This window comes from Loxodonta africana, chromosome 18, assembly GCF_030014295.1.
Source record: "Loxodonta africana isolate mLoxAfr1 chromosome 18, mLoxAfr1.hap2, whole genome shotgun sequence".
In the NCBI taxonomy this organism is placed as follows: Eukaryota; Metazoa; Chordata; class Mammalia; order Proboscidea; family Elephantidae; genus Loxodonta; species Loxodonta africana.
Genome location: NC_087359.1, coordinates 58,260,921 through 58,274,848, shown reverse-complemented (window position 1 = coordinate 58,274,848; position 13,928 = coordinate 58,260,921). Strand labels below are relative to the sequence as shown.

Below are 13,928 nucleotides of genomic sequence, written 5' to 3'. Positions count from 1 at the left end.
TTTGGGTACCAAATTTAAACGCCAAATCTTTCAAAAGAAATTGGAAACTGCTCAACCCCAGGAAAACCACCTGGCAAAGATCCAGAGAACAGGTGTCGGGAAAAGGCCGCAAAGGGTGAACAGAGTCCTCAAGAGGCCAAGGGGCATAAAGAAAAGGCACTTCAAAGAAATGGAAGATCTGAGCATCAAGAGGAAACAAGGGGCCAAGTCATTTATGGAGAACACGCCCAAAGCAAGAAGGCCCCTAAGGCCACTCTCAAAGAAGGTGGAACGACTTCTCAAGGTGCGGAGGCAAAGGAAGTTAGGGGGAGTCCCCTTCAACACAGAGCCTTCATCCAGCAAGGAAAGTAAGGCAGCAGTCTCTTCTTCCCTGAAACAATACTCCATGGGCAGGCCTTCTACCTCTCCTTCAAAAGGCCCACCCGAGATTAGAATCCTTTCAAAAGACTTGTCCTACACCTTTTTTGTCTTAGAAGAGGCGAACGCTAGAGTTAAAAATATAGAGACTCCTAAATCAGTATCACATTCCAGAAAAAATTACATCTACCATAAATCTCGCTCTCGTGTGGTTCACAGAAGACCAAAGGCCAAAACGAGTCGAAGGTTCAGAAAGGTGCGTAAACTGATGCTTAGAAATAGACCTCCTTCCTCTGCAGTGAGGAGCCTCATAAATTCCCCTCCTCGAGAGGCTTTTTCATCTTCAGGAGAACTGAGTTCTCCAGAAAATCCTTTTCAAGAATGGTCTCCTTTTTCAGGGCCATCTGCAAAAAACATTACTGTACACAATGCTACTATGCTAGGTGAGACTACCCCTGAAATCACTGCCCATAAGGATCCTTCCACTGCAGATTCTGCTGTGACTGCAGACAGCTTCATGGCATCTGTTAAACAAACAAATGAAACACAATGGGAATACCAGAACATGGGCCCTGACTTACCCTCCAAGCCCCATGGCTCCTCTCTCCCATTGCTCTCATCCCCGGGTGATCAATTTGAAACTCAGCTAAACCAGCAGCTACGGTCCCTCATCCCCAACAACGATGTGAGAAGGCTCATTGCTCATGTTATGCGGACACTGAAACTGGACTGCTCAGAGCCCCAGGTACAACTGGCCTGTGTCAAGCTCCTCTCCAGAACAGGCCTCCTAATGAAGCTTCTCAGTGAGCACCAAGAAGTTAAGGTGTCCAAGGCAGACTGGGATACAGACCAATGGAAAACTGAGAACTACATCAACGAGAGCACAGACATCCAGAGTGAGCAAAAAGAGCAAGAGTCAAGTGAGGTGAGGACAACTCCAGAAACATGAGGCTCAGACTTTTCCATCAGAGTTCAGGACATGCCTTTAGAGTATCAAAGCTCCTACTCTGTATCTCATCTTGGCCAAGTAACTTGGGCCAAGAAAATCATCTCCCACTTTGTTCATTTAGAGAATGGTACCACTATTTCTAGTACAGAGGAGAAGACTTAACACACAAATTGTACAAGAAGACTGCCTACTAGTAAGATTATTCGCTTTGGTATGTTCTTTATGAACCTATAAGCTAGATTCACCTGGAAGAATTGGGTTTTGAAACCGAATATTTAGCTTTTATCCTTTTCATCTCTTTGTTTACAAAAAAATAAACTTGTTTCTTCCTATTTTTTAGCTCACAAAAGAAGTTCCAGGATATGGATATAACCACAAACTCATCTTGGCGATATCTGTGACTGTGGTTGTAATGATTTTAATTTTCTGCCTCATTAAGGTAAGGACAACAATTATTTCAAGTTTCTAGAATAATATTTTGTCTTTATAATAGATTCAAAAGCGACAAACTGAAAATTAAAGCCACTTTCCCACCTACTGCTACTTGGTATTCCTCTTCAGTCCTAAGGGCTGGGATGTGCTTGGTTCTTTTATTATAAACTGTATTCCAGGGATTTTGAAAGGAACCCTACTCCCAGGAGATCCTGGTGGAGTTGAAACCAAGATAGCAAGCCATTAGACTATTCTGAGAAGCTAACTTTAAGAAGGCCAGAGTTGACATGATTGTAAAATTTCTTCAACCAAGAACTGTGGCAGTGATTTGATGTAGACACCAGTCACTTTCATTCGATCCCTGATTTCTTTCCCTGTTGGTTGAAATGATGAGGAAAAGAAAATGTCCACTCTTAGGGAGTGATCAATCAACCTGGGGAGAAAGGACACAACAAAAGGATAAAAGTGTTACCTTGTAGATTCCTTAGATTTACTCAGCATCTCTTTTTCTCCAGTGAGTAAACTAAAAAAAAAAAACCCTCGCCATTGAGTAGATTCCGAATCATAGAGACCGTATAGGCATTGTCTAAATAGGCTCACTTAGAATATTGCAGTAAGCAGTTTGGTTCTGCTTGCTTTTTGTTCAATTATATAATGGTTTATTAATTTCCTGAACACACTACTACCAGCGTATTTAACAAGCTGACAACTTAACCCTACTCTGCCAATTCGCCCTAATTTCCCTATTTACCTTTTCTACTGTCGGAGCAGCCTTAGGTTCCAGCCCCTCACCCTACCCCAGTCACACCGTGCTCATTCCTACTTTTGTCTGTGCCTTTACCCCTCAAAAATTCCCTTAATTCACTCTGTCTGTTGAAGTCCTATGAATCTGTCGAATGGTAACACAAGTCCATCTTTCTTCACAAAACCTTCCCTGAGCTCTTCAGTCCTCCTGGCCCTGGTTCATTTTTGAGATGTGTTGCCATTTCTTGGGGGCCAAAGAGAGACATTGCCCTCTCCAGAGAAGTTAGAATTATGGTAAACAATTTTTAAAAAGATGGCCCCTCAGGAGGGAAAGTTTAAGATCAACACATAATGGAGCAGAGCAGAGATATGTAAAGACCAGATGGTCTCGTGATCTATCTGAAGGAAAATAGGACTATCAGCAGGAGGGTTGGTCAGTTCCTTGTAGAAAAGGCAAGGAACAGGTCAATGTGGGCAGTGCCCGTCCTAATATTGCACAAAAGTAGGGATGGAGCCCGGGGCAGCAGATTTGAAGTGTTAGGGTCACCAGCAGGGCTGTGCCTGAGGGAGAGATGGATGGATGAGGCTCCCTCAGATCTTTCCATGAAACCCTGGATTCAGGGGATTCCTTACATTCTATTCTGTTCTCACCAAGTAGCCTTCTGATTGTGCTTTAGTGAGCACACAGGCCTGTCTCCTCAGAGACACAAATCCCTAATCCTGTAGGCACAAAAGTCCTGTCTGTGGAACAGATGTCTTTCTCACTGTCAAGCCATAATTTGGCATTCTGATTTTTGGTCAGTCCTGCAATATTGATAAGGTGAAACTGCCCCCAAAAGGAAGAAGCTGGTCCTCTTTTGGTGGTGACAGAGTCTGATTTCTAAGCCTGGGAGGCTGAGGACCAGCATGGGGTCAGTTTGCCAAGACACCTGGAAAGACAGTCATTGGCCATTGCCCAGACAGTTCCCTCTGCCTCTCCGAGCAGCCTGTGGGTGTTTCCTTTTTAGACATTTCTATAAATCCTGTGCTGCTTTTAATTCCTATGTTCAGTTTAGCCTTACATTTGTATTCATTTCTGGGTTCTCCTTGTATCCTCTCCCCCACTTAGATCATAAAATTTATGAGGACTGAATCCATGCAGTCTTTTACAAATAGTAGACAATAATGGTGCTCAAGGGAAGAAAGATAAGGCGTTATAACAATTCCCCAATGAGAAATAGTGCAACCTAATATTTATTTTGAAGGAGCAGATAGAGCCCACTAATAGAACTATGTATTCTTAACACTTTCGAAATGTCAACTTTTAAAGTTCTAGTCATTGGGGGGAAGTGGGTACATGGTAGCAGAACAGTGGCCTAACTATTGGGGGGAGGGGGATAATAGGAGATCCATATTTCTCACCTTAAACAAACATATTTCAGTAAATGTAAAAAGAGAAACCATAAAAGTATTAGAAGGAAATAGAAGCCATATTTTTAATGTCTTGTGGAGGGAAAGAGCATTCTAAGCCTGATACCACAGGCAGAAAGCTTTGATACATTTGACTACCGTTAGCAAATTTAGGGAGTCCCGGGGTGGTGCTGGACTATTAACCGAAAGGTTGGCAGGTCACGCCCACCCAGGGGTGCCTTGGTAGTAAGGCCTGGTGATCTGCTTCTCAAAGATCACAGCCTTGAAAACCTTATGGAGCAGTTCTGTTCTGCACACATGGAGTCGTCATGAGTGGGAATCAACTTGAAGGCATCTAACAACAAAACAGCAAATTTAGCATTGACTTAAATCCCAAGCTTTGGACAGCGTATATTGTCTGACACAGAACTCTTGGGGAAAGACGTTATGATCCCTCCTCTACAGAGGAAGGAGATCAAATTAAGGCCCCAGGGCAAAACCAAAAGCAGAACTGATAATCCCCTGACTACAAAGTCTGTTCTGTTTTGCCTCCTGAAAGAGAAAAACAAGTGCCAGCTATTTGAAGCCTAGGGATACAACGGAAAGCGTTGAAAGGATTGATATGTTGGATATAAGAGGAGCTTTTATAAATAAACGAGACGAAGACAAAGAATCCAGGGGAAAAGGGGGCAAGGGCTGGGAAGAGCAGGAGGTGCTTGCACTCTTGGAATCACGTCTGTCACCCTGTCCTCATGGCGTATGGGGTGCGGGTCTTGTTAGGGAGGCCTTTGCCACCTCACGGCATAAAGACAGTCTCCTGTATTTTCTTCTATTACTGTTATAAGATTGTGATATATGTTATATGTTTTAGTCCATGTGGAATTTATTTTCTTTGCTTGGTTTTGCTATGGTTGAGGTAGAGAATCTTTTTTCTCCCCATGTGAATATCCAGTTGTTTACAATCTCCTATTGAATGGTTGGTTCCTTCTTTCCACGCTGATCGAAAATACTGCCTTTGTCTGGACTCTGTGCTGTCCCACTGATTGACTTCTGTTTTCCTCTACCGGTATCGCCTACTTAATTCCAGTTGCTGTACAACATAATTTGATATTTGGTAGGGCAAGCTCCTGCTCTTTGATCTTCTTTTTCATCCTTTTCAAGCTGTTGTTGCATATTTTCTCTACCAAATGTCAACTGGTCAATTTGTAAAAAAAAAAAAAAAAAAAGCTGTGTTATGTTGGCATTAGAATAGAATTGCATTGAATCTGTAGATTAATTTGAGGAGAACTGGCATCTTTACAATGTTGAGACTTCCCTTCTAAGAACGTGGTATCTCATTCCACATAATCAGTTCTCCTCAATGTCCTTCAGAAGAATTTTAGTGTTTTCTTCACAGAGGTCTTCCACATCTTTCGTTTATTCCTAGGTACTTTATACATTTTTTATTGCTATTGTGAATGAAATCCCTCTTCCATTACATTTTCTAATTGGTTATTGGTGGTACATAGGAAAACTGTTGAGGTTTGTGTGATTTTGTATCTAGCCACCTCACTAAATCCTAATATTACCTGTACCCATTGCTATTGAGTCAATTCCGACTCATAGTGACCCTACAGTACACAGTAGAACTGCTCCATGGGGTTTCCAAGGCTGTAAATCTTTGTCGAAGTTTACTGCCACATCTTTCTCCCGTGGAGTGGCTGCTGGGTTTGAACCATCAACCTTTGATTTAGCAGCCGAGCGCTTAAGCCCTGTACCATCGGGGCACCTTCTGAATTCTCATATTACTTTCAAAAATTTTTAGTTGATCTCTTGCGCTTTTTAGGTTGTCCATCTATTATGGATTGAATTGTGTCCCCCCAAAATGTGTATCAATATGCCTAGGCCATGATTCCCAGTACTGTGTGATTGCCCACCATTTTGTCACCTGATGTGATTTTCCTATGTGTTGTAAAACCTACCTATGTGATGTTAATGAGGTGGGAATAGAGGCAGTAATGTTAGTGAAGGAGGACTCAAATCTACAAGATTAGATTCTATTTTAAGTCAATCTCTTTTGAGATATGAAAGAGAGAAGTGAACAGATAGACAGGGGAACCTCATACCACCAAGAAACAAAAGCCAGGAGAACAGCACATCCTTTGGACCCAGGGACCCTATGCTGAGAAGTTCCTAGACTGGGAACATTGAGGACAAGGACCTTCCCTCAGAGCTGACAGAGAGAGAAAGCCTTGCCCTGGAGCTGGCACCCTGAATTCGGACTTCTAGCCTCCTAGAATGTGAGATAATAAAATTCTCTTTGTTAAAACCATCCATTTGTGGTGTTTCTCTTACAGTGGCACTAGATAACTGAGACACCATCATTTCACATGCAAGTAATGATGGTTTTGTCTCTATCTTTCCAATACTTACATCCCATTCATTTTTCTTGTTGCCTTGATTAGTACCTTCAAGCAATGTTGAATAGTAGCAGTGGTAACAGGCATCCTTACTCCTAACTTTAAAGCAATGCTCTTGTCTAAGTTTATGGTACATACTTTTATTAAGTTAAAGATATTTCCTTCTTTTCCTACTTTTACGAGTTTTATTAGGAATTATTTGTTGAGTGTTACCTAAAACCGTCAATAAAATACGTTAAAATAAATGCTAGATCCTAAACCAGGTACTGTGGAAGAGTATTGAGGGGTAAGTAGGGTAGAATCCTTCTGCTCAAAAAGATCATCATCTGGCAGTGGAGATGAGGCTTCAAATAAATAAAAGGAAGGAATAAACGTTTGAAGATACCGGTCATTGTGGTGGATAACCACGATCATGCTTTCTTCCAAAACAGATTTATGCTCACCGAGCAACATCAGAGGAAGACAAAGAAGGATCCTCACGGTAAATATTAGTCTAGCAATTTTGTTTCAGTGTTTATTGTGGTTCAAATAGCTATAACAAAACATTCATAGACTGACAATTTTTAAAAGAGAATTTTAGAACTAGGAGAGAACGTAGAGGTCCTCTATTTCACTCCCCTCAGTGCTCAGTGAGGAAACTACCAAAGGCAGGAAGAACATACTCACTTTAATACTTTGGCTCCAGCAAAATTAACTCCCAGGCCAAGCTGAGCTTGATGGGACTAGCACAGAGGCACCTGCTGTTGCCAGTCCTTTCAGGGGAAGAGCTAGGCTATACCTGTTTCTTCCTGCAGTTGGTGGGCATAAAGCTGGGCCAGAGGCCTTTACTGGAGGCTCTACGGAAAGGGTAGGGAAGGCCAAATGGTCTTGGGTAAGAGGGCTGGCCTCATTCAAGGCTGACAGAAGGTAGAATATATGTGTTTTTCCTCTAAGGTGTCAGGAAAACGTCACTTCTCATCCTGACAGTTGTTAAGCCCCCGCTCTGGATTCCCCTTATCCAAACTTCACAGAATTTTAACTCTGAAGAGTTTCAGACAGTAGCTTGTCTCAGAGAGGGAGAAAGGAAAATATTTTGCTCCATGGTCTCACCACTAGGGGGTGTCAGAAAGAGGATGACTCCTTCCCATGTGGGTACCTCTCCACTGATGACATTGTGCTTGGACTGTGAGCTACACTTTATGTCCTGACTCAGTCCATGCAAACTTCATAGACGTGGCTGCTGATAGAGGCAGAAATAGTTTCTAAGCACACTTGGGGGCCCTGGGTGGTGCATAGGGTTAACGCGCTCAGTTCCTACCTGAAAGGTTGGAGGTTTGAGTCCACCTGGAGGCCTCAGAAAAAGGCCTGGCTATCCAATTCTGAAAAATCAGCCAGTGAAAACCCTGTGGAGCACAGTTTTACTCTGACACACATGGGGTCATCACGAGTTGGAGTTGACCTGATGGCAACATTTTTTCATTAAACTTATTGCCCACTGTGCACTCTGATATTTTCTGTTCTGTTCAGATTATTCTTAATGCTATTCATGACCTTTAACTTGACTTCATAATCAATGACCACCTACAGTTACCACTCACTAACCAGTAACCACCTACAGTATGAAAATCAGTGAGCTAATCTGGCTACTTAGACTCAGGCATTTATTTGGTGTGATTCGACTTACAGAATAAAGCACCTAGAAAAATAGAAGCACCTTCTCCTCCACTTACCCCCACTCCCCAGAGAATGAAGCACGAGTCCAAATCTGAAGGGGACTGATAAAAATGTTTCTGGACAGGGCTGCTCAGTATGGTTGTGCAGTTGGTTCACTGCGCAAAGGTACTTGGCCAAGGAGGTAAATGGAGCAGAAAATTCTGCCTAGCCTCCATACCAAGCCATGTACAGAGGTCTCCCCAGAGACATCGTGGGGCCCTGTGAACAGATATAGAGAGCCCTTCGAAGTCCAGTGTGCATGGAGTTGTTCTCAAACCCCAAGTCTGTAGTGATTTTGCTAGTCGTGATTATGGGTGGAGGTAAACTTTGAGTCCTGCTGAAACGAGAGATAGGTGTTATGAGGACATGGAAAATGACATGGATCACTAATTGTCTCGTGTGTGTGTTTCCCACCAAGGGGCTTTTTCCGAGGTCTGCTGCACAGGAGATGCCCGTCGGGAAGTGAAAGTCAGGTACATTTGGGGAAGATCCAGTGCTGTGGTGGGAGAAAGCAGGAGAGATTCAGAGTTAATAGTTTCCTTTCTCTTTTCTAGGAGGGCTTTTTCTGGAGAAGGTGGCCACTTTGGCTCAGGGATATGTATAGGCCTGTCAGTGCCACCCGCGAGAGAAACATGGCACAGAAGCCACACGACAAGGATTCTTCTGATGAGGATGAGGTTTTTAACAAAGATGCCGGGTAAATGATTGGGGACAATTTAAACTTCTTATGTAAAATGAGGAGATATCAAAAGGGCAGAAATGTAGAACAGAATTTCAAATTCTCATGAACTCCATACTTCTGGAGCCATGGAAGCTGGATGAACCCCTAAAACTATTACCCTGAGATAATCTTTAAACCTTCAACCAAATATATCACCTAAAGCCTTCTTAAAACCAAACAGTACTTTAGCTTAACTAGTAAAGAATGTCTTCCTTGAGCGTTGTGCTCTTTTAAGGTCTACCTGTATGGGATCAAACTGACAACAACAACAGCAAGGGCCCCTAAGCCTTAGGGGGCAATGAGTTTATGTTAAAGGCAGATGAACAACTCAGGAAAGGAGGGTAAGAATGGTTGCACAGCTTGAAGAAGGAAATCAATGTCACTGAATTGTGCATGTAGAAAATGTCGATTTGGTATATGTTTTGCTGTGTATGTTCTCAACAACAACAAAACTGATAAAATTTTTTAAAAAAGAAAAATCATAAAATGAGCAGGTGATGAAAAGTTTAACTGCTCCTTTCAAGAATAAGAGCTTTGCTCTTCTTATCCCAGGGAAGCCAGCGAAGTCACAACAGAGAAGGCTGAGCCTACAGAGACTACTACAGAGGCCGGTGAGGAAAGCGAACTGCTTGAAGTCAAGACCACAGAGTGAACCCCGTCCTGCCTCAGGCTACCCACAAATTTTATTTTCTGATATTGGCTTCTCACCATTGCTTGTAAACTACTTGTTTTCCTCATATTAAAATACATAAATTCTATAACCAATTCTAGCCATGTGGTAAGGAATTGAAATATAAATATTAAATATTGACATAAAAGCAACAGGGTGTTGATCAAGGGCCATAGGCAAGAAAAGCAGGGCTGAAACTAGAAATCTTCGTGGTAGCCATTCCATAAGAGGCCATGTGGACAAAGAAGCACAAATAGGGGCTTCACTCTCCTGTTTCCCCAATATACTCCATCCCAGAGAAATGGAGAACATATCAGCCACAAGGGGCATAGATTATTAAATTAAAAAAAAAAAACAAGTACCCATTTATTCTGGCTCTGTCTTCTCTGTTCTTCATTCAAGCCTGAGTTCACCAACACACTTGAGGCCCTGTCCATAGGGGATCATCCATCTCTGGACCTTCTCATAAGTACTTTGAAGTTGCTAGAATATTTGGATCTCCACTGTGCAGCCAAGTCCTTCTTTTTTCCCAAGGCCTCAAACTCATGCAAAAATGTGTGTCGTATTTTGGTTGGGGATTCTCTGCCCTTACAAGCTGGTGGAAAATTCATATTCTTCTTTTTAAGCTGTCTCAACCCTTGTTGTTATGGATTGAATTGTGTCCCCCAAAAATGTATGTCAACTTGGCTAGGCTATGATTGCAAGTTTTACGTGATTGTTCACCATTTTGTCATCTGATGGGCTTTTCCTATATGTTGTAAATCCTATCTGTATGATAAGGCAGGATTAGAGGCAGTTACGTCAATGAGGCAAGACTCAATGTACAAGATTAAGCTGTGTCTTAAGTCAATCTCTTTTGAGGCATAAAAGTGAAAAACGAGCAGATAGATGGGGCAACCTCATACCACCAAGAAAGATGCACCAGGAGCAAAGCACATCCCTTGGACCCGGGACTCCTGAGTTGAGAAGCTTCTCGATCGGGATGGTTGATAACAATCACCTTCCCCCAGCACCAAAAGAGAAGGAAAGCCATCCCCTGGGGCTGGCACCCTGAATCCTGACTTCTAGCCTCCTAGACTGTGAGAGAATAAATTTTGTTAAAGCGATGCATTTCTGTTATAGCACCGCTAGATAACTCAGACACTTGGGTAGCTAACAGGAAGGTACAAGAGGATCAGGGTAAAGGAAGAATATGTGACAGCAGTAATTGCCCAAGATAGCCCTCTTCAGGCCTGGGATGGCGCTGATTCAGAAAATATTTTGGGTGGGGGGGGGTCCCTTCCCTGCTCAGGTGTACTGCCCTAGACCCTCGGGAACCCCACTAAGGGTCAAATGTGTGCTGCTCAGCCCCCTCCAGCTCAGCCCAGCACCAGACCTACCTGTTTCCTTCCTTATCCACCAGTCTGTGTGATTGCAAGTGATAACACAAGTAAATATTGCAGAAGATGCAAGGGTTCCTGCACACCTTCTGCTCATCCATGTGGGAATCACACACGTTAAAAGCGCAAAGAGGGGATACCTGCCACTATTGAAGTATTTTAGTAAAAGCAAAGAAAAAGTCTTTAATTCCCATTTGTAAGTCAGCGAGAGCTAAACACATAGGTGAGTAAAAGAGATTCTGAATGAGCAAGATTTGCTAATCGACCCCCATGACCACAAATAAATGCTGGCAGCTCAGTAATCTGAGATGAAGAATGATGCCAACCAAGGAACCACAGCACAGGGTCCCCCAAAAGAGCAATGCAACTGGGCAAAGCCCTCCTGGCATATTTTGCTGGTTAGGGTTCCGAGCAAAATGAACAGCCCATCTGTACCTCATTTGGTCTGTCAGTTTGCCAGTGCTGGGCAAGAGACACCTGTTCTCTTGATACTGGCCTGAGTCAGTTACCTGAGGATAAAAAGCAAGCATTTGTCCCTGCGTGGTGACATCTGCAAGCCAACAAATATTTACTGTGTTTAAAGCACAAGACAATAATAACAGGAAGCAGCAGCAGCTAGCATTTACACTTGCTTACTTGGTCCCAAGCTCTGGGTTAAGCATTTCACAGTCTTATCTCATTTAGTCCAACAATCCCTGGAAGATATTTTGTTATTCCCATTTGACAGATAAACAAAGAATGTAAGTAACCAGCCCATGTGCCCTAGGGCACACATTCAAAACGGGTGAGTTAGGGTTTCAAGTGTCCATAGGAAAATACAATTTCTCAAAGTACATTCTGCCAAACTTTACCCTCAAACATCACTGAGATGCTTATTTAAAAAGCCAATTCCTGGACACCTCTCCTCCACACCTGCATGCCTGCCCCACATGAATCCATCTCCAGGATAGACAGGCCCATTTTAGGAACCACTGAGCTATGACAAGAAGGGCAGGGAGTTAGAGAAAGCAGAGGTTCGGTGGTTTCTTCCGGGCTGGAGGCAGCAGGGAGATGACTGTGGGGAGGCAGGGCAGAGCAGTGGGAGGTGAGAGGACTGGTGTCTGGTTAAGTCTGAGAATGGGAGGCATGCCTGAGCCTTACCTGAGACTATGAAAATAGATAACCTTGGTCTACTGCTCACCTCCACAGAGATTAGGGCCTCCTGGAAAGTAGCAGACTCAACCAGCTATGGCTCCCAAGAGCCTGGTGGGAATGAGGTGCTGTTGCTGAGGCCTGGACCTGGTAGGAGTGAGATGCTGTTGTTGAGCTCCAGTGGAGCTGAGAGAAGCAAACATTCAAGAAGAGAAGAAATTCCTGAGGCCTAAAGCAGAAGTGGGAAGTGGTTCAAGCTGAGAGTCTATGTGTTAGAGGGTAGTTTGGTGTCATGCTGTGGAGTGTCTTCACTTGCAGGGCTGAAGGAAATTAAGACTTAAACTGTAATCCTTATGAAGACTTCGTGTGGATTAGGGCCATACCCCAAGGTTGGTGGAGCAATAAGATAGGAGAAGCCTAGACCCTGACAAGGTGGTCCCTAAACTAGCCCTGACTTCCTAACCAGATTGTCACATGAAAGATCGAGAAACTTCCTTCTTATTTAACCCGCTATTCTTCGGTTCTCTATTGCAGCAGCTGATCCTATAGCCTAATAAAGGAGTCAGTGTACATATGGGTTAGCTATTGCCACAATAATACTGTGTAATAAACCATTCTGAAACTTGGTGAGTTGACCTAACAGTTCCCACAGATCTGCAGGTTGGCTGGGGTGCTGCACTTTAACTCTGTGCTGCTTCAGCTCTGCTTCTTACTCTAAGGCTGCAGATCAGCTGGGGTGGCTCTGTCCCAGGAGTTTTCATTCCAGGGCCCAGGCTGAAGAGTCAGCAGTTGACCCAGGAGGAGCTCTTCTCATGGAGGAGGCAGAGACATAAAAAGGCCAGTAGAAAATATATGGCTTCTTAAAGCCTGGACTTAGAACTGGCACATTTTCATTTCTGCCCCATTCTATGAGTCAAAGCAGGTCACATGGTGTCATGGATTGAATTATGTCCCCCCAAAATGTGTGCATTCACTTGGTTAGGCCATGATTCCCAGTATTGTGTGATTATCCTCCATTTTGTGACTGTAATTTTATGTTAAGAGGATTAGGGTGGGATTGTAACACCACACTTACTCAGGTCACCTCCCTGACCCAAGCAAGGCAAAGGGAGTTTCCCTGGGGTGTGTGCTGCACCACCTTTTATTTCTCAAGGGATAAAAGAAAAGGGAAGCAAGCAGAGAGTTCAGGACCTCATATTACCAAGGAAGCAGCACCAAGAACAGAGCACGTCCTTTGGACACGGGGTTCCCCTGCCTGAAAAGCTCCTCGACCAGGGGAAGACTGAGGACAAGGACCTTCCTCCAGAGAAAAAGCCTTCCCCGGAGCCAACATTCTGAATTTGGACTTCTAACCTACTAGACTATGAGAAAATAAATTTCTCTATGTTAAAGCCATCCACTTGTGCTCTCTCTGTTATGGCAGCACTAGCTGACTAAGACACATGGCCAAGGCCAAAGACAGGAAACAAGAAAGTACATTCCGCCCACAAGGAGACAAGAGTGTGTGGATGTAGGGAAGAGTGAAGAATTGGGGCCAATAATTCTACATACCCTAGTATGTGAACAAGCCCTGGTTTGGTGTTTACACCCCCTGGTTCCACTCTTCTAGGAGTTTCCTATAAATGGAACATAATGACAGGTCATGCCCCACTGTTCTCTATTAGGCCAGGAACCCTGACAAGACAAGAATCAGGTCTCCTTTATCTCTACAGTTCCCTCCTCCCTTCAATGCCTAATACAGGCCCTGACCTTAGTGATGGCTCAAGGAATATTATTGAGTGAATTTTAGGTCATTCCTTCATTTTCCAAACATGATTCCCTACGAAATACAGACAGACCTCTTAAAGATCAGTGCATAGTATGTATTTGCCCTATAAACTGCAAAGGGACTGTGCCATTTGGAGCTGGAATCTGTACTCAGATATGTCTGACACTAAATTCTGTGCCTACTTCCCAAAGGAAACACCAGAAGAAAAGGTGTATACAGGGTTAAACATCAAAGCAGGTGATATGGATTGAACTATGTCCCCCTGAAACGTGTTGTGTATCCTAACCTCCATGCCTG

General features: G+C 43.5%; 1 protein-coding gene across 1 annotated transcript in view; it reads left to right on the top strand.

Annotated features, from left to right (window-relative positions):
* Positions 1–9,402, top strand: part of LOC111752499 (leucine-rich repeat-containing protein 37A-like) — a 29,824-nt gene extending 20,422 nt beyond the window's left edge. Inside the window, exons 6-10 of the mRNA XM_064271453.1 lie at positions 62–1,282; positions 1,647–1,745; positions 6,702–6,751; positions 8,381–8,435; positions 8,517–9,402. Of these exons, the coding sequence (XP_064127523.1) occupies positions 62–1,282; positions 1,647–1,745; positions 6,702–6,751; positions 8,381–8,435; positions 8,517–8,663 (1,572 nt within the window). The 3' untranslated portion in view covers positions 8,664–9,402. The remainder of the gene's footprint in view (positions 1–61; positions 1,283–1,646; positions 1,746–6,701; positions 6,752–8,380; positions 8,436–8,516) is intronic.
* Positions 9,403–13,928: the final 4,526 nt, after the last annotated feature.